The sequence below is a fragment of the Lissotriton vulgaris genome, chromosome 11 (genome assembly GCF_964263255.1).
Source record: "Lissotriton vulgaris chromosome 11, aLisVul1.2, whole genome shotgun sequence".
Taxonomy (NCBI): domain Eukaryota; kingdom Metazoa; phylum Chordata; class Amphibia; order Caudata; family Salamandridae; genus Lissotriton; species Lissotriton vulgaris.
Window position 1 is genome coordinate 169,137,939 of NC_141699.1, and position 21,451 is coordinate 169,159,389.

Consider the following 21,451-nt stretch of genomic DNA (forward strand, 5'->3'; position numbering starts at 1 on the left):
CTCCTGACTGAGTAATGTATCTAGGATGGATAACAGAGCTCTTTGTTTCTGGCATTTGAGGGTAGTTATGGGTGGGCCCGGGAGAATAGGGTTTTTGAGGTGTAGGTATCTACAACCTGTAATTGGATCCAATGTGAAACTCGCCCTATTTTAGCTGTCCTCGGGTACATCCTCAGCTGTGGGCGGGCTTCACCTAAGGAACTTTTGATTTCAGTCAGTACAGTAGTGGCTTGTTGCCTGGGGCGTTGCTTTTTACTTAACAGACTGACCTTACTTGACTGGGTCATTTTACCCATAGGTGGGCTTCCTGCAAGTGATATTATTTGCTTTAAATGTTTTCCTCGTGACGCACGGTTATATTTCACGAGAGCCACTTACTCGTATCGTAGAGTTGCACAGCGTGTCTGAGTGTACTCTCCTAGTATGGCGTCATACGAGTAGACGTTTTTAACGTGCATGAGGCGGGGCTCTGTTGATTGTTCTTCACGTCTGGGGGGCGAGGCCTAGTCCCGCTGCTCACTGTGCGAATGGAGTCAGCGGCCAGCTGCTGGCAGGATGTTTCCACGGGGCTGCCGAGCTCTACGTCTCCACGGGCCCTTCCACGGCCCCCCACAGCGGTGCTGGTGTTACCGGACACGGGTCCGGACCCACCCTCCCTGCGCTGTCTGCAGGAGGCCTGTGGCGGGCTGGGGGTTCCAGTGTGCACCCTGCGGCGAGGGAACTTGGAACTGGGGGTCTCGAAGACTTCTACATTGCGGGTAAGAGGGCGAATAGTGGCGGGTAGATGTCTCTGCAACAAGGGACGGCTGTTCTTCTGCATCGAGGGTGCTTGACCGGTACCTTTAAGGGTGTGTGTGTGCGTGCGTGCGTGTGTGTATGCGCGGCGGCGACGGGGGGTTCTCTATGTGGGTGTGGGTGTGTGTATGCGCGGCGGGGGTGGGAAGTTTGGGGGGGTTCTCTATGTGTGTGTGTGTGAGTGAGTGCATGCGCGGCGGTGGGGGGGGGGGGGTCTGTATGTGTGTGTGTGCTTCCAAGATGCCATAGGAGACAGGAAGCGCGCGCGACGTGATCCCAGTTCACAAGGTTGCGCGTGCACATCACTTGTCTCCTGTCTCCCTTGACTCCTTGAAAGCAGAAACGATTGCAATAGAGGTTCGCAGTGCGAAACCTAAAAAGGGACGACCCCAAATGCCATCGCCCGATTTCCCTACTAGACTCTTTAGCCAGACTTTCGGGGAGAGTTGTGTTGGAGAGATTACAAGTGTGGGCAGATGATAACTAAGTCCTTTCAAAAACCCAATAAGTGATCCTAGGGGTCCTGGTTTTTTGAATGTCCGAACGATAATACAACTAAAACACGGAACGCGGCCGGCCACAGTGGGGTTGTAGGCAAAACGCTGTGTAACAATTTGCCTTCCTTTGCAAGCCCCAAGGGCCCAATGCTAAATGCCTTCGCGGCTGGTCCTGCTTAGGGTTGTAGGCTTAACGCTGTGTTTAACCCCTTCCATGCTCATGACGGAACCGTTCCGTCATGAGCCGTAGGCTCATTAGAACCTTCAGCACAGCGCGAAAATTCGCGCCGCGCTGAAGGGGTTAAATGGACCTGTGGTATGTGTTATTGCCTGAAAATAAAACAGACTTGAAACAAAAAAAACAATAAGGGTTCAAGAAAGGTTTGAGGGCAGTGGAGCAGTTGCTTAACCTGAACTTCCTAATGAGTAAGTACTGCCAGGTCAAGAGGGAGCATTATACATATGCATTCTCGAACTTCACTGTGTCTTCTATTTAGTGAGCCAAAGAGGAGAATGGGAGTGCATGGTTAAGTTAGGGACACTTAAGCAGATTGTTGGCCCACCTACATAGAAGCATATATGCCAAAGTCCACTTCGGAGTCAAAGGGGTATTTACTTAACCCATTGATATTTGGAGGGGCGAGGCAGGGGTGCAAGCTGGCACCCTACCTCTTCTCCATCTATAGCAACAGTGTGGACAAATCACTGCAGGCCCTAGGTGTAGATACTCCCAGGATGGGGGTGACCAAATCCCAATCCTGCTGTATACCGATAGTGTGGCTGTATTGGCACTTACTTCCAATAGCCTGCAGACATGGATTAATTCCCTCACAGAATATATGGAGGTAAAGGGGATGAAGATAAATGTTGCCAAAACGTTTACCATGAATTATGGCTGAGCAGGGCCAAACTACACTCTTTTTAAATCAAGGTTAAGAAACTACAAAACACGTTTTTAGTTATTTGGGGGTCCAGATCTCCTCTGATCTAGATTGGAATGAATGAATGAATGAAAAAAGTACATGCTTAAGCGCACTGCGGCCAAGCGGCTTCCTGGCGCTGGGGACTTGACCAGACTCACAGAGGGGACCCAGGGAGACTAGCAGGGAAACGCCTGGGAGAACAAGAAAGTTTTAAGAGCTTTACGGAAATGGGTATGGATGGGGATAGAACGGATGGAAAGAGGGAGAAGAGGGGACCCAGGGAGACTAGCAGGGAAACGCCTGGGAGAACAAGAAAGTTTTAAGAGCTTTACGGAAATGGGTATGGATGGGGATAGAACGGATGGAAAGAGGGAGACTGTTCCAGAACCGGGGGGCCAGAACCGAAAATCGGGTGCCCCCTGTTCTGGATTTGCGGAAGCGGGGGACATGCAGAAGAGAGAGAGAAGAGGAGCGGAGAGTGCGGCTGGGGGCGTGAGGAGTGATGAGAGATCTGATAAAGAGAGGAGCTGAGCGGGTGTGCGCCCGAAAGGCCAAACAGGCCAATTTGAATAAAGATCTAAGGCGCACAGGGAGCCAGTGAAGGGACTTGAGTGCAGGGGTAATGTGGGAAGATTTGGGGAGACGGAGAATGAGGCGGGCTGCCTGATTTTGAATGGCCTGAAGGCGGCGGGTTTCATAAGCGGGTATGCCACCTACAGGCCATTCCCATAGTCAAGGCGGGAGGTGATAAGAGCCATGACGATGGTTTTGAGGGCGTCCGCAGAGAAAAAACGGGAAATCTTACGGATGAGCCGGAGGGACAAAAAACAAGAGGACACGACGGAGCTAATTTGGGCATGCATGGACAGGTCATGGCTGACCTTGATGCCAGGGTCCGAACAGAGGAAACCGGTGAAGGGGGGGGGGGGACCAAAGGAAGGGGGCCAGTGAACCGAGGACCAAGGGTTTGAGGGACCACCCGTGAGGACAAGCTCCGTCTTGTCGGGATTGAGCTTCAAGTGATTGATGCTCATCCACTCGGATATGAAAACTAAGGTGGAACAGAACTTAGGGAGGGAATCAGAAGGGGAGGAGAGATCAAAGACGAGCTGGAGGTCATCCGCGTAGTTATACACAGAGACCCCCAGCTCGAGAAGAGAGATAATAAGAGGGTGGATATAAAGATTGAAAAGAAGTGGGGAAAGGGAAGAGCCTTGGGGGACCCCACAAGTAGCCGAGCGAGGGGGAGCGGAGAAACCTGAGAGGTGGACCGCTTGGGACCTACCTTGAAGAAAGGACGCAAGCCAAGAGAGGGCAGCGTCCCGGATGCCCGCTGCGCTGACACGGTCGAGAAGGATGGAATGGTTGACCGTGTCAAACGCAGCGGACAAATCGAGGAGGATCAGGGCTTGGGGGAGGTTGATGTCAGCTTTCCCCTTGAGTTCGTCCAGGACCGCGGGGACCACTGTCTCCGTGGAGTGGCCTGGGCGAAAACCCGCCTGATGGGAGGCCAGGAGGTGGAAACGACACAAAGCAATCAGTGCCTCAAACATGTCCAGGAATTATGAAGCCCTGGGCAGGTTTGCTTCCACGTGAGGCATGAAACCAGCTGCGGAGATGTTAAAACTTTGTAACGCAGAAAGCATCGCCACAGCATCCTATGCGACAGGGATCTGGGGAAAGGGGGACAACGGTACCCTGCAAAAACAACAAAATAAGTTCATAAAAAGTCTGTTGGCGGTGCCATCCTAAACCGCAGACTCCATTCTCCATTATGAGCTAGGCATTGATTATCTTTGACGTCCTAGAAAGCAAACAATTGCAGTTGTGGCGCTACATATGGTGAACCAGAGACCCAATTTACCAGAGACCTTATTAGAGGCTGTATGCGCTTAAATTAGGCAAACAGAATCCCGTGGCTACATTTTATTTAAAAAAATATCTACGGCAACTAGGTCAGGAAGGACTGGACCGTTGGACATTCCTGGAGGATATTGTTAACTATTCCAAAAGAGATTAAGGGGGTTTGTCCTCAAAGCATGCAGAGAAAAAAGGACCCAAATAGACAAGAATAAGGTCTCAGTAGGACGCTACTTGTACCTAAATGAGGGGACTGGATGTAAATTGTACTTTACCCTAATTAAAAACACCAACCATAGGAAACTTTTGACACGCTTCAGTCTTCTTACCTTTCATTGCAAAATTGCATTCCTACAGAAAGTGAGATGGGATACGATTACACAGAAATGCCCATGTGATAAGCGGTATGTCCAGTCAACCAAAAATGTTATGCTTTTCTGCTGGTTTTATTCTGCCCCCAAGAGGTTTTATCTAAGACTTCTTTTTTTACACCGACAGAATTATTTATTATTGGCAGGCTTTTAATTACCTGTATGATCAGACCGATGATAACATTTGTTTTTGGGTAGCCATATTTCTCTCTTCTGTTAATCATCTTAGAGACGCTTTAAATGATACAGAAACAAAGAATTAATCGGAGATGATTTCGTTTTTAACTTCTGGATATTTACTAAGTCTGTGATCATTGTCGAAAAATGTTTTTTTATATAATTTTATTGCTTTTTAAAATCTGGTTATTGTTTAAAAAAAGTGTTTTTAATGTGAAATTGAACGTTTAAATGAGCAATCTGTAATATTGTGACTCTTATGGCGTGTTTTTATGAATCGAATAAAGCTTAAGAACGAATGAACAGCTTTTTTATTCCATTACCCTGCCTAACTTGTATTAGAAGAATTCTAATGATTGTATAACAGGAGCAAGAGTGTAACCCAACATGAACAGATGACGCAGGCATGCGAGCCACAAAAGATATTATGTACATGGTACATAAAGAATAAAAGAGCACACGATCACCAGCAATGGAAGAAATATCTTCAAAGAACACCAGCCACTAAATGGTATTGAACGGGGCAGATATGAGTTATGCTTCCAAACTAATCCCACACAAGCGGTTTGGAGTGAGGCATGCAGCATGAGATGGTCAGATATACTATAAAGTTCAAATCATATCAGATAAAAATCACATAAATTATACATGTATCTCAATGGGATTCATGGGGCAGAAAAATACTAAGATAAAGTTAATAATGACAACATAATATATACTCTTATAACTAAACTAACTTCAATTCTGACATGGATAATATAAATTAAAAAGCTATAAAGAAAAGGCCCAGTACTTTATACTGTGACAAACACATAGGTAATAAAATTGCCACTTGAATCAATAGAAAATATGCATCAAATGAGAAACCCTTTTTAAAAAAATGTTAAGGGGCAAACAAGAATTACACAAGCAAGAAGCAATACACGTCTAAAATTTTCAAAAATAACCATTCCTAAAATGCACACAGCAGTAAAATATTTCTTTTGCCAGGTGGAAGATACACCTTGTATTTAACCCCTTCCATGCTCATGACAAGGTCAGCTCGTCATGGGTGTTACCTGCGCTGTGCGTTTGACGAGTTGACCTTGTCATGAACAATGGGGTTCATCAAGGATCAGCACAGGAGGGGAAAACCCCCTAGCAACCAAGGTGTTAAAGGAATAAAGGAAAGGTTTTGCAATAGCAGTTCTACAAACCATATATGAAATTACGCTTTTTAAAATCAAAATTATCCTATTCTTTTCACTATATTTGTTGAAGCTTTTGCATTTGAAGTTCTTTTGACAGAAGGAAATTCAACCAGCACAGCCCACACTCGATATTGCAATAATGAGATTATATTGTAGCGTGTGGATTAATCCAAAGCGATAACCACAGTAATCTGGCTAAACGTATGGGTGGAGCCGGGGACCAAGATGGGTTGTAGGAAAATCATTAGATTTGCTGGTAATGACTAGACATCAGACCTAACCCTCTCTACTTCCCTTTCTTCTTTTTCTAATATTTTGTTCTACTTTTCTGCAGGCAAACTTGGGTTATCAATCCCAATATACTTTGTGGATTCTACGCACTGACTCTGGGGGAACTCTAAAGTGAAAGACTGGGGTGCCAGAGTCTTTAATTCACCTTTTGGGAGAGAAGCCTAAATGATGACTAAAATGTACTGCCCGTTCAAAATCTTACCAACTGTTTAGCAATTTCATTTAGTTGGCTATGGTTGCAAAGGAATTCTAAAGTGTTGTCAGATGGTTCACGTATTCTGTAATGTACTTTAGAAATGAAAATAATCAAAACCTAGCAGACGTAAATAGGAGACCTGGGGAGTTCTTTTTGGAGTTCCAAGTTCAGTTCTGAATCAAACCTTACGCCAGAATCATAACTAAGAATTAGAGGAAAGAGAACCCCACTTCTGCCATACAGAAAGCTAGAATGTCCATCGTAATTCATTCAGTTCAATTGAAGCCTGTTAGTATATGTCCATGAGGCCATTTTGAAAAGAAAAGACTTAACATTTGTCAATGGTGTCTGCTAGATGGCCGTCAAATGTAAATATATATATATTACATTATAATTGCTATTTTACACTATTTCATCATCATCATCAAAATCTTTATTTCGGCAGCATGTGCCATAAAAGGTACAAATGACATTAAATCTAAAACAGTAAGTATTAAGATATATACAACCATTAAAACATAAAATCAATGTACAGGTATAAGGACCAGCCATGCAGCATACTAAAAATATCTACATCACAGTTTATCATTTTAACAATTTATCATAGATCCCAGTCTAAAAAATATCTCCTCTTATGCCAGACTATCCCCAGATATTTGGCTAGCGCGAAGACTATATGCCCTGATAAATCGGTCTTAAGAACCCTATATGCTTGCAGACAGTGGGAGAAACCCAGGTTTTTACATAGTGGGACAATCCATTTCCTCCGCGCCTGCACATAAGCATTACAAAAGAACAATATGTGCAAATCAGTTTCTTATTCAGATTTACACCCTGGACAATGTGACGGGGAAGATTCGGCCCATTTACTAGTATAGGCCCGTAATGGTAAACTACCATACCTCCACTGGAGATACAGTTTCCTAATTAATGCTGGGGATATGACATCTAAAACAGTTTCAAACTTATAGCTGTCCTTAATTATTAAAAATGATGATGTTAGGGTGCCTGGGCCACTTCCTTGTAGGTGAATAGCAAATTTGCTTTCCTGGTACTGAGTGATGAGCTTCCTCCGTGTAACCCTGGGACATGATGAGAGCGGGTCAAACCATCGGGAGGATAGCCCTAATTTCCCTAATTCTTTCTTGATGTAATTTAGCCAGGGAATTTTCCCAATGTTTGGGAGGGTAAGAATTTCTTGCAGTTCTAGCCTATAATTAGCTAGCTCTGGTACAGACCAAATCCTACGCCAAAATAATAAGGGCCGTAGGCCCATATCTTCATCAAGAGGTCTCAAGGATAGGTCCAGTCTAATGGGCAACAGGGGGGTACTAGAGGGAAGTGATAGGAGCTGTCTGATAAATTTGTTCTCAGTTACTACCAGATCGCGATTGCACATGTGGCCCCAAAGTTCACTTCGTACATTACCGCTCCCCTGGCTTGTACTCTATAATCTCCAGAGGGGGGGCCACCGGCTTAAAAGAAGATTTGTTTTTAGAGACCAATTTGATGATTCCACCCGCTATTTGGGCCAGCTTTAATTGTGATTTCTCCCGTTGGTGCGCCCATGACATTTTTTCATTTAGGGTGATCCCTAAATACTCAAAGGTTCGGACCGTCTCTAGCATGTTAGGTCCAATGTACGGATTAGGGCAGGTTCTAGATGTAGGGTTGAAGACCATATATTTGGTCTTTAGAGCATTGATCTCGAGGCCATGATCTTTACAAAATGCCTCGAAACCATTGAGAACTTGTTGAATCCCCATTGAGGACTTTGAGAGTAGAAGGGTGTCATCCGCGAACATAATCGCGGGCACCCTACTGCCTCCAATTTAGGGTGCATCAGTATTCTCGACCCCATTCAGGTGCGCAATTACCCCGTTGACATAAAGGCAGAACAGGGTCGGTGCGAGCACACCACCCTGCCTAACCCCCCTGTCAACGGGGAATTTATTGGACAATATCCCCTCCCTTCCGCATCTGACCTGGGCGTAGTTATCAGTATGTAATCTGATAATCATAGTTAAGAGATGTTGTGGCACCCCCAGCCAGAGAGCACTGACCAAAGTTTCCTACGAGGTACCAGATCGAAAGCCGCTCGTAGGTCAACGAATACAGTATAGAGGCTGCCACCCGCCAACTGTACCATTTTCCAAAATATAATGGCAAGTCGGAAGACTTGGTCTATAGTGGACACTTTGTTCCTGAAAACCCGCTTGGTATGGGCTCAGGACTGAGTGGTCTTGCATCCATTCTAATAGACGGTCCAGTATCAGCCTGGCAAAGATCTTTTGGGGGACGTCTATTAGACTGATAGGCCTATAGTTGACTGGGAGCAGAGAAGAACCCTTCTTGAAGATGGGGACAATCTCCGCCCCCAGCCAAGTAATAGGCACCGGCATCCCCTCCAAAATTGCATTAAATAAAACCTGTAAGTATGGTGCCCAGATCATGGTTTCGTTTTTAAATAAGTCACATGGGAGTTTGTCCAGCCATGGGGCTATTTCTGAGGCAAGTCTAGCAATAGCTGCCCCTACTTCTGCCAAGGTAAATTTATCCGTATCCAGAAGTAGCGTGGGGGTCAAGCCTGCCATCGAATCATCTTGGACCCGAGTAAAATCTATATTAGCCTCAGTGTACAGGGATCTAAAATGATCCTCCCACACACTGGGTGCAATATTGGCCTCCACTGCCGGGGTGGGATCGGCTGAGCCATTTTTAACAATCTGCCAGAATTTCCTGGCATCTCGAAACTTAAGAGCATCAGTCATATCTGCCCAGTTGCCATAGTCCCATTCGGTCTTGGCATTAGAAATGAGATATTTGTACTCCTTCCTCTTGGTTCTGACCAAGGAAATATTGTACTGTTGCTTCATAGCCGCTAGTAGGTCAGCTTTAGCCTTTCTACAGGCGGCATTGTACCATGGGGCACGTGTCCCCCTACCTTTTCCTTTGCGTTGCCTCTGCTCACGATTCAGTACATCAGCTAAGGAACTACACAACTCTAGGTGAAGTACACCGAGTTATCTATAGGTCTCCTCAGACTAGACAGGTTGGTGTATAAGGTTGTCAACTTTTTGCAAGACCAGAGCAGCTTTTGCATACAGCCTCTGAATATCCTTAGGATTTCCTAGAATTTTGGGCCAGCGAACTTTGCGCCAATTAGTAGATAAAATTGTTCTCGGGTCCATACGATCATCACCACCCTGTATGTGGAAAGTGACACCCTGAACCGAAATTTTTAAAATCAGCGCATTATGGTCGCTGTCACCTCTAGGGATTACATTGAAATCCACAATTCTGGCCCATTCGGACGTTTCCACAAATATGTAGTCCAATCGAGAATTATGCCCCAGTTTATTGAAAGTCGGTTTGGGTGGGATATCACCACTTACCCGGCCATTGCAGGCCCTTAGAGAATTTGCTAGGGTCAGGCAGGTAATTTGCGTTGCTAATGGCGACCAGGACTTCACTGGTGGGCCAGCCAGTTTCGGAATTCCCCATTGTTCATCTTCCTCATTGGTTGTACCTACTAGGAATGATGGAAGGGGCTCAAATTGGCAGTTGAAGTCTCCCCCAACCACATACGGGATGCCCTGGGGAACATGCTCAAGAACAGGGCTAGTTCCTCGATAGTACTAGAAACTTTTGTTATACCCACTGGTCTTGAGTAGACATTTATCAGGGCCAATTTTAATACATCAGACCATTCCAAGAGTACGTATTGAATATCTAGGGAATCGGTTGGTAGAGCCCTCGCTTTGCAGCCCAGGTGGGAAGCCACCCAAGTGAGTGGTCCGCAAGACGGGCGTCCCTTCCCCTTCCAGTCCGCCCAAATTGAGAATGTATCAAATCCTGCGCGCAGATGGTCCTCTCTTGCCCATGTCTCTTGAAATAGGCAAAAGTCCTGTGAGTCTATAAATGCACCCCAATCACTATTTGAAAATCTTCCTCCTGAATAGGAGAATGATTAGCAGACTTATTGCCATCACAGACAACATCCACATGATCCTTGACAGATGAGTCACCCTCATGCTCCTGGAGCTCTGTGCAGCATTTGAAATGGTCTCACATCCCATCCTCATCAGGCACCTGAACGAGATTGGCATCCAAGGACCAGGTCTCCGCAGGATCTGCTCCTTCTTAATGGATAGAACACAATGCCTCAATGCTCACTGCACCCTCAATGCACAAATGATCCTTCTGGCCAAAATCATCCACATGCATTGCATTAACATCCTTTCCTATGCCGACATGAAACTCATACTTTCTCTTCCAGACAAGACCCCACAGCACAAGAATCAAATTCACTACCTCTATGATTGAAGTCGTTAATGGATTTAAGCTATCTCAAGCCCAACACCAAGACAGAAGTAGTGATCTTTGGCAAGAACACCTCGCCATGGGACACCAACTGGTGGCAGGCCAAACTCACAACACTACCTGGCATCCCCAGCAGAAAACTCTGAATCATCATCAACAGCAAACTGGACAGGACCGCACAAGACAATGCTGTCACTGCATCCTGCTTCCAGACCCTAAAGATGCAGAGGAAAATACTAAAACGGCTCCCAAGCTGCACCGGAAAGACAGTCACTTAAGCCCTAGTCATGAGCAAGATGGGACTATGGTAACACCCTCTATGCCAGGAACAAGCAAGTCACAAGAAAACTACAAACCATCCGTAACTCTGCAGCCAAACTTATCCACAACCTCCCACATTGAACTCACATTCCACAAACCCTTAGGGAGCTCCACTGGCTACTGGTACATAAACACTGCGCTCATTTCATACTCCACACACACAAGATGCTACACAACTTAGAATATACGTTACCTGAACAATTGCATCTTTTTTTCCCAAACCACCCAGAACCTCCGCTTTGCAGCTAGTCACACAGATCCCATGCATACACAAATCCAGAAAAAAAAGCTATTGTTCTAAATACCAAAACTAAGTGGCAGTGCCCAATGAATTCCTTCCATCAAAACAACTTCAATTAGAAAAGCTTAAAGAAATATAGTGAAAAGAACAGGATGACCCGGATTTAAAAAAGGTAATTTCAAATATGGCGTTTAGAATCTCTGTAGCAAAAGTTTTGAAATGGGAATTGCCAAATTTTTCTAATTTGAAGCTTTTTTTTTTTTATTTAGCCCCTTCCATGCTCATGACAGAACCATTCCGTCATGAGCACACTTGCAAAAAATCCCTCTGCTGTAAACAGCAGAGGGATATCCCATTTGTTTTTCTTTTTGCCTTCGGAGGTGGAGGAGAGCTTTTCCAACCTCCTAAAGCATGGTTTTGGTTTTCCTTGTAATGACGATCGCATGGTGGCCGGCTGTTGTCATTACAACAAAAACAAAACTGAAATTTAGTTTCAGTTTCACAGTTTCTGTGCTTGTGGGGGCTATCTCAGCCCCCGAGCACCGAAACACATGGGAGAGGCATTGTTGGAAAGGTGAGAATCTCCCCTTTCCAATGGTACCCTTCCCTAGTGGATCCCTGCTCGGGGATCACCCCAGATGGGCAATCTCCAATCAGCGATCCACACGCTAGCACCAGGAAGGTAGGAGCGGCCCCTTGGGCAAGGGCCTTTGCTCCCCCCCATAAAGTTTTGCAACAGACAATATTTCTGCCACCCCGCACCCCGGCAAAAGGCACCCTAGACTCCAGGGATTTTATTTTTTTCATTAGGCCTGGGGTGGGGGCTGCCCAGAATGGGCATACCAATGCCCCCACCAGCCCCCCCAAAAAATGACAGTCTTTCTGCCCCCCCCCACCCCATCCCCGGAGGCAGATGGGGCAGTAAGCCCACTAGGCACCAGGGATTAGTTTGTTTTTTTTTATACGAGGGGTGGGTGCTGGCCAGAATAGGTATGCCAGTGCCCCCCCCCCCAAAAAAAAGATGCTAGTCTTTCCACCCCACAAAAAAGGCAGATGGGGGCGATAGCCCCTGATCTGCCCCCCGGGGGGCAGAGAGCCCACTAGGCACCAGGGATTAGTTTGGTTTTTTTTATACGAGGGGTGGGTGCTGGCCAGAATGGGTATGCCAGTGCCCCCCCAAAAAAAAGATGCTACAGTCTTGCCACCCCAAACACAAGGCAGATGAGGGCGGTAGTCAAAAAAAGGCTTAGAAGAGGGGAGGGGAGGCCTAGTAGCGAAGGGGTTAAGTGGCAATTTTATATCATGTTTTGTTATGTGTCTGTCACAGTAGTAGTGCCTATTGGGTCTATTCTTTGTAGCTCAGGGCTCGAAAAATCCACTCTTGCCCACTAGCTATGGCGAGTCAGATTTAATCAGGACGCGCTATATTTAGAGCCTACTCGCCCTTACTGGGGAGCTGACAATGGGTGTTATGCTTGCTCACAAAGTGAATGAGCAATAAAGATGCCTTTAAATCTTGTTATCTTGTCACATTTGCTCGGATTTCAGAGACAGAGGTCAAAAGTCAGTTTGTCTTCCTGCATTTACTTTTCATTCTGTGACTGAAGTTAGAGGATTTTATAAAGTGAACTGTGTGACAATCGTGTTGAGACCAGTTCACAACTCAGGTACATTACAGTTAGGTCGAGTAGATTGTTCAAGTTACTAGACCTGCAGGTCTAGTAAAATTTGTATGATTTTTCGTACCCTGTAGCTCTCCAATTTACATTTATCCATGTCAAAACTGAAGTAATTTCAGATATTGGAATATTTCTCGTCATTAAATTTTTCTATGTATTTTTCTGCCCTGTGTATCCCAGAGATATATGCATCATTTTTTTGTGAATTTCTATGATATGATTTGAACTTCATAGTATACCCAACCACTTCATATGTCCACCTCGCTGAAAAGCCAGCTTGTGTGAGATCAGTTTGGCAGCATAATGTAGGACCGTCCCGTTCGATACCATCTAGAGGATGGTGAATTTCTTTGAAAATATTACTTTCATTGCAGGTCATCGTGTAGTATGGTCTCTTTTTTTTTTTTTAGAAAACAATGTTATCCCAAGCACTCAAATTAAATGAAACTTCTCCAAGTTTTAAAGTTTTAAGGCTGGCACTCTAGTCGCCGCACGTAGTCAAGGAACGTGCCTTTAACAAACCAGTAGTAAGTGTTGAGGTTAGTAACACTAGCCTCCAGACTGGGCGCCAAATTCACAACGAAAACGACGTTTTCTTTTGCAAGTTCATATATATTTATTCAGTTCATCAAATGTAATCCGGAACACGACTTAAGAGAATCACATCTGAGGAAGAAGAAGTTCAAAAGTCCATCATACAACAAACTGTAAAGTACAAACAAAGAGGCTATCCTGACGATGTCCTACAACAAGCCATAATGAAAGTAGACAAAATTAAGAGAATTGACCTATTGGCACCCAAAATCAAACAGATTGAACAGAAAACAGTGTGCGTACTAAAATATTCTTCAGATTCTGAAAAGATCAAAAGAACAATCAATAAACACTGGCATCTGATACAAACTGAACCTGACCTTAAAGGTTTATATAATAATCGCATCACATTCGCTTACTAAAGATCAAAAAATCTCAAAGAATTTCTCAACACTCCTGCGAAGGAGAAGACAATATGGAAAGGAATGTCTAAATGCTTTAATTGCACCCATTGCAATAACGTCATTTGCGGTAAAACTGTGATGCATCCGACCAAAGGTTTTCCCATAGAACTGCAACATTCAAGCACATGTGATACTGCTAATTGTGTTTATCTCATCAAGTGCCCATGTGGCAAAATATACATTGGCCAAACTGAACGCAAACTTAAAATCCGCATCACGGAGCATACGCCAAAAGAGAGTAGACAGTAGTTTGCTAATAGACTAAAGGAATCAATTTATGGTCTATGTTTGTGAAATGAATAGCCTATCACATTAAGTTGTTGTTCATTAATTTTTTTGACTTTCATTAATTGTCTATTCTAATCTTGAGCCCATATCATAACTCGTCTTTGCAAGACAATTTGTGTATATATCAAAGCAAACAATTGTGTATATACAATTTGGTGTATGTATGTTTCAAACACGTTTTGTGTTGTGAATAATTGCTTTTATGTGTGAACAAAAAATACGAAGAAGTGTCCTTTTCATACATGAAATAGAAAAAATTGAAAATAATAAAGGAAAAAGGGTAATAGCACTATACCCAGATGAACCCAGGAGTTTCACTTGGTTTTTCTTCAAAATAAGAGGATTTAAAGTAATTGTGTAGTTGGCATCTAGTTTTTTCTACGTAAACTAATATGAGCATAAAGTTAAGGCTGATAGTGCAGACAAAGAAACAGGGCAGAGAAGATACTATTGTCAAGAAGTCGCTTTCCTTCTCTATTTTTAATTTCATAGACATGATACAATCTTTTGAAATGGGGGATAGCATGTGGGTATGGAGATGTGGGTTTGACTACCATATAGTCTAATGGAGCGAGATAGCAAGAGATGAATGTCACTAAGTGTGGGAGGGGTATGTGATCAGGAGTGCGGCATGCAAGAAGGAGTATTTACAAGCCAACGGGTAGGGTGATAGATCATCTCAAGGTGGCAGTTTAAGGAGCTCCATTGATGAGTTTGTGGAAAATCTACTTTACAGAGAGTTCAGGTGCCTTTTTCTACTGAATGAAAATATCCAATTTATTCGACAATGATTTATAATTTTTGATGAGGTTATGTCAGTTAATCTGAACGTATTCCCTGTGACAATAGATCTAACGAGAAGTTCGGTTTATTTATCGTGGTAAGTCTGATGTTGCTTGAATCCTAAAACGTAGTCATTGGGGTAAATATTATATTAATAGGAGGATATTTCTGTTAATATCAGCTCATAGTGGTTTAATATGTATGTGAGGGTAAAGGCCATATGTATAATCAATTGGCAGTTCTGGCAGCTCTCAATTGGTATTATCCCCATTTTGTATAGTTTAGAAAAAGTCCAAAATGCTCTATAAATTATAAAGAGTGGAACGATCGCCCCCCACTCCATATCAGAGAATCCTCTTCTTCTCTTGAATTCCACAAAAAGCAGACAATCTCGCTTTTCAATTAATCAACATACTCTAAGCAGGGTGAGGCGCACACCTGTTCAGCACCAAGATACCCTAGTGGTGATAGTGCTCTTCATAAATACACATTATAAAAGTGCCCAAAACACATTAAAGTGTTGAGTAGTATTTTATACGTATAATACTAGAACAGGCAAAGCTGTTTGCTACATAAAGATGTTACACCTACATGTATCTGAACGCCAAATATAAATATGTGGGTATATACACACATTTGCCACTTTTGATTTACTGGGTGGAGACTAACAATCTTAAACAAATTCTAGAGCATTAAAATTAGGATACAAATTTTAACAGAACTGAATTTTAATTTTCAAAAACAGATTACCTGTGACTAAATAAGACAGCCAATTCTATTCCAAAATCTTAATGCGGTCATGTGTGGACTCGAAGAACCTTCTACACAGTCCAAATATGCGCTTAAAAATATTTCATGGTGTGCCAATCAGGTCAGCTTGGAAAGTCTGTTGACTGCAAGAGTTTTTAAATGGCCGAACCCATGGACTGTCACAGAATGCCGGTGTGTCCAAGTAATATGCTTGCTACCTTCAGTTATATCAGTTTTCCGTTTACCATCCCTTGAGATACGAGGGACCTTCCTCAGACAACATTCCCTAGCTATGAAGAATTGGACTACATCTGGATTTATACTTTTAAACACACTTAATTCTGGACAGGCAATATAACAGCACATTAAACGACGACTAGACATTCAGATGCAAGGATCACTTCTTCAGCAACAGGGATTGTGGCTTGCTGTGATTATCTTTTGGAAGACCAACAATGACCAAGTATATGGCTTGCTGTGATTATCCTTTGGCAGACCAACTATGACCAAGTATAGCAATAGCACATTCTAGCAGAATAAAGGCTGCTAAAATAGCATTCAACTGCGACATACCAGTGCCAGTAAACTGCAGCACGGCAGCCACTTAACTCATTTGTCAAATGATGCCTTGACTCAGCAGAATTGCAGGTCTATAGCATTCTCACATTCGATGGTAATAGCAAAGTTGCTCAGTAACACCTAAATAAAAAAAACGGTATTACACTATGAAAATACAATTCTACAAATATCTGGTGGTAAACTCGCCTCTTTCAAAATACCAAACTGAATGGTACTACTTGCATACATGATCACGATGCAAGTGCCAATACCACTACACCATTGATGTAGTGCATTATTTGAGGGAATTGAGTTGTGTGGGTTTTTTCTGGCACACCATGGCACACTTACCGACATGCCACTGAATGATACCGAAAGCCTGCATTCCAACAGGTGCCTCTGAGTTTTCCTCATGGTACAGGCAAGTACCTTGGAATTTTACAAAGAAATTACAGGACATTCGTACTTTTACAGATTACTCCTGGACGTTGATAAAACGTTACCTAAAAGTGTGATATTTACATCTATTTTATCATAACTTAGCAAAAAACGAATAAGACTGCAAATAAATCAGTACCGTTGTACCTCATGGATTTGATGACGATATATTCACCACGCTATGTTACTCGAAATTTGCCCCATGAGATAATAAACAGGGCCTCCAGTAAGAACTCCCGGCACTAAGTAACCTTTTTAAGGAATGCTTCTAACTCACACCCACCACCACAAGCAATTGCTGCTTCAAACGGAAAGCATGTGACATTATAAAAGACTCATGTTAAGAACGGTCACTCACTAGTAATACTAGTTTTGTCGATGCACACACGGAGCCAAGCAAGCCTCTCCACGAGTTTTAAGTGGGTAGAGAGAGTTAAGTTGATCTCAGATGTCAAAAGAAGTCCGTTTAAAAACACACCCTCAATTCAAAGTGAATGGGTTGATTTTTCATAATTAATAGCAGAACCTTGCAAAGTTTGCGAAGCTACACCAAGACATCAATTAATAAAAGCGATGTCACTGGAAAGTAACTCTTCCTTCTCCTACAAATATCAATCCATCTTAACTCTACCTCTCAAACAACTTAATCAGGGAAGGCCTAGCTGTGAGTCAAATGAAATAGCAATGAATACAAGCCTGCATGTGCCAAAGACACCCTGTCGCCTCAAAGCCACTGGTAGATCTCTGTCCAGGCTTGCTGCAAAGGCCGTGATCAGCCTCGTGTTTACCATCCCTTGTAGCCCACTGCCTGTGCCCCAGCCCTACCCCTTACACTCTCCCAAAGTGAATAGTAATCTGCCTTCCATCTCAACCACCCTCCAACAATGCAAAGTCCACTACGCACCCCCTCGCCCTCTGACACATCCCATTTGCCACTATCATCACTAGTATAACCTTTAAGTTATCGACTCCATAGCACTTTAAACTTACCATCCTTTTCGACTGTCAGAGTCCTGTCTGTATTTCCTTCCCCAACACAATTTAGCACGTCCAAGCTCAACCCTCTTAAGTGCCAGACCTGCCCTCTCTCAACTCACTGCACTGCCAGGCTTCCTTCCCCTTTGTGCCAACAGTAAGTCCCCTGCCTCTTAGTTTGGCAGAGTCTAGACAACTCTGATTTGAAAGCTGACCACGACTTCGCTTAGAAAAATGCCAAGTCCACCCGCCTATTACCCAGGTAGAAGGACCATATTTGCCCACCGACTCTCTAAAGGAAGTAGAATTACTGCCCTTCGTTTCTACGCTTAGGAATATCCAACATACTCTACCTCTAACCCCCAGCAGTGTCCAGTTGGCCCTCTGTCTATACCCATGCTATACCTCCTGGAAAATGAATATCAATACTAGTCTTGGATCTCCTCTATGTCACAACCTCACCGAATGTCAATGTTGGGCTTGCACTCCCGAACTAACTGTGCACGAAGTTCCCTTGGTAGTCCGACTTACCCACCCTTTCTCTGCAGTCTGATTTGCCTCGTAAGTCCGTGGCAATGTCCAGACTGCACACCTTGTTTGTTTTCTTCCTTTGCTGCCCCAAAGAAGGAACAGCATGTCCTCCCTCTTCCCTTTTAGTGCCCGGGCTACCATCCTGCAGAATACAGACTGAACTCATTCTCTGCAACTAGCAGTACCCAGCATGCTCGCCCTCGCAACCTCTAACAGTGCCCGGCCCCTCCTCCCTCGCTGGCAGGTTGGCCCGCCCTCATCAGCTCCAGTGCCTGACCTGCCACCCCTATCCACCCCTGGCACTGCCGTCCTGACATGTCCCACCCCCAGTCCGTCTCCTTTCTCACCTACCCACCGCAAGCAGTCAGGAGCCCACAAGATCCCACATGAATCTCCAGTAGGCAAGAAATATTGGCACCCACCTGCCCATGCTCTGCCGCCCGCCTCCTCCCGGGGCCGGGGCGCCGCTACCCCCGCCGGGTTTCCGGTTACTCCCGGCCTGCTGCTGCTTCATAGACATGACGGCCGGCCCATAAACAAGGGGATATCGTCAACAAACCACAAGGCCGCTTGAAACGGGGGGAGACCAGCTCTGGGCCCGCAGCTGCGCCGGCGCCTGTCCTGGGCCGAGTCTGTCCTCAGCAAGCCGCAGGCTGTAAGAGCAACTCGTCCTGAGCCAGTCCTTGTACTTTGCGGGGGCTGTAGCGACCTTGTGCGCGGCTTTCTTAGCGGCCTGTCTCGGGCCTTGAAGCAGTCCCTGCAGTAACTCTAAACACAGACACCACAACAGTCTGAACAGAGACGGCCGCGGAGGGATATCTTTGTCAAGCCGCCTTCGGCATCTCTGCGTGTTACGTAGCTTCACAGTTTCGCTTTTGCCCTGAGGCTGACTCGGCCGTGCTGAGGTCGTGGCGATTCTCCTAAAGTGACGTCAGATTGTTTTTCTATGAGCTGAGAGGGAGCTGGTTTTGACAGGAGATGGGACAGGCTGCGAATGGTGGTTGAATGAAGGGACTCCTTTGCGGACGGGCGGAGGGTTATCGGACGTGGCGGCGTCGCTGACGACAGCGGGGGTAGTGCGGAACTCACGCGTGAGCCGGTGTGGTGCTGCTGCTGGATCTCAAGATCGGGAGACTTGGCCAAGCGTTTCCCTGGAACGGGGAGGGAGCTTCAGGTCGTCCTAATGAAGCCTTGGCATTGCTCATCCTTTATCGAACGTCCTCCTTCTTCAGTGCAAGCCTTTTGGAAAACACAATTATAATGTTTTTTTGTCTCTTTGTATTTGTTTTTTATATGACCCAGCATTATTGCATCATTGGGTTAGCTGCGAAATACTATCTTTATACTTGTTTATATATCTCCTACTTGATAGCGTTCGTTTAAGGCAGTCTGATCACTTTAAATCACCCCTTTCCTTTAATGGGGTTGGTATTTGTAGTCTTTCTTTGCTTCACCGTCACCATTTCAGTAAGTCTTCGTGTCGACATGTCATTGAACCCAAGTAACCTTGGCCCCGGTCTTGCTCATTTAGGAAGGTTTTCTCACTTGTGGACAACCTCACTGGTCCCAACGCGTTTATTTGGAGCCTCACACCTGAACTTATTTTCATGTTACATTTCTGTGAATCTCTGCTATTGTTTTTGATGACGTAAGTGTTCAGAACATCGTAAGAGCTTGTTATAAAGTGGTTAACTAAACAATGAAGGTCTGTATCTGCGTGCATCATGAGTATTAACATAAATACAATGACGAAACAGGTGCGCTTTCGTTAAAATCAGTTTGTTTAATGTTTTGGGTAATATAGATAACACGTTTGTTTTTAGACCACTTGTTCTACATACTAACTGCGCTCCTGGCAACAAAGGTGTCTCAACTATCCCTACAAACTAGAAGCCCAGCATGTACGTGTCAGGAACACTCATTTAACGCGAGCATCAGGTAAATGGTACATAAATAAATGTTGTGATGATAGGAGACGCATCTGAATGTCTGCCATGGGTTAAATGCCATTTGTTGCCCAGTAAATTGTTGCCTAAAAAAGTGTTGACAAAGCCATTAAGTAAATTTGTTGCCCAAAAAAGTGTTGACAAAGCCATTAGGTCTGAGTTTAATTACTAACACATACAGCATTAGGACATTAGACCGAAGCACATTGGAGGGAGCAAGCAGGAGTGGATAGAGTGGGCTGTAGTAGTAAAGTGGTCCTTCAAGCAGTTCAATTCAAGTACTCGGAGTGCAAGTGATACACTTAAACTGTAAGTAGCATTGGGCAAGAGCTGAATATATTCCACTGAGTTGACCCAAGACAAGATTAACACATTCTCAAGCCAGTGACTAAAAGAGACTGATGACAGTAAGGCAGTGGTTGAAAGGGCTAGCACAAAAGCCTATGCTAACTTTGATAGTAGTAGGTGTGCTTGACAGCTCTGCTGTCAAACTTTAACCTAAAAAGAGCCTTGTTAATTATTGTGCTCGGATATTCATTGTAAGCTAGGGATATTTCACAATAGAACAATACCCTACAATGTAACATATTTGAACATCTAATTGCTAAGAACGGTTATAGGGTGAAACGCCACACTCCAAGCAATTCCAGCATATGGGTGCTCTGCTGCTTGAGTTAACTGTTAAAACAAGCATTTGCAATGCAATAGGTCTCGCATTGGGAAAGTTTGAGCGATTGGTATTGTAAATGACACATTTTTTATTTATGTGTTGGTTTTGAAAATAGCGAAATTAATAGCTTTGTCATTTACAATGCCAATAGTTATAACTTTCGCAAATGGGACACCTATAGCATTTGTAATGCAATATGTGTAGTATTTACGTGACTTAGATGTATTGCTATTACAAATAACAATGGCTTTTATTTTTGTAATGATGAATACTTAAATAAAAATTATTGTAATTTATAATGGCAATAGCTTAAACTTTTGTAAGTAACTTTTGTGAAGATTATGTTCAGTTTATTTTATTCTGACGAAAATCCAAGAACAGAAGTGAAATATTAACATCTTTTTGTGACATTTGTAATAAAGCTTGAAACATTGAGAGAACATATTTGAACCAGTTGTTGAACGGTTGCACAGATTGATGCTGTGGTGGCGCTGAGTGATGTTGTAGGGGCGGTGAGGGATGCTGTGCCGTTCAGTGATGCTGTGGTAGTGCATAGTGAGGTTGTGGTGCCCCTGAGTGATGCTGTGGTGGTGCTGAGTGATGATGCAATAGATCGAGTGAGTGTGATAGATCGAGTGAGTGTGATAGAT

At 44.1% G+C, this 21,451-nt stretch overlaps 1 protein-coding gene across 22 annotated transcripts in view; it reads right to left on the reverse strand.

The window, feature by feature from the left end:
- ATXN2 (ataxin 2) overlaps nt 1-19,181 on the reverse strand; it is a 1,802,199-nt gene extending 1,783,018 nt beyond the window's left edge. For 11 of the 22 annotated variants that reach the window (XM_086943053.1, XM_086943051.1, XM_086943055.1 and 8 more), the window contains exon 1: nt 18,608-19,056. In XM_086943053.1, coding sequence (XP_086799179.1) covers nt 18,608-18,705 — 98 coding nt within the window. In that variant the 5' untranslated portion in view covers nt 18,706-19,056. Of the gene's footprint in view, nt 1-18,607 lie in introns of all 22 variants that reach the window. The other 11 variants (XM_086943038.1, XM_086943037.1, XM_086943036.1 and 8 more) reach the window with 6 other exon arrangements.
- Between the last annotated feature and the right edge of the window lie 2,270 nt (nt 19,182-21,451).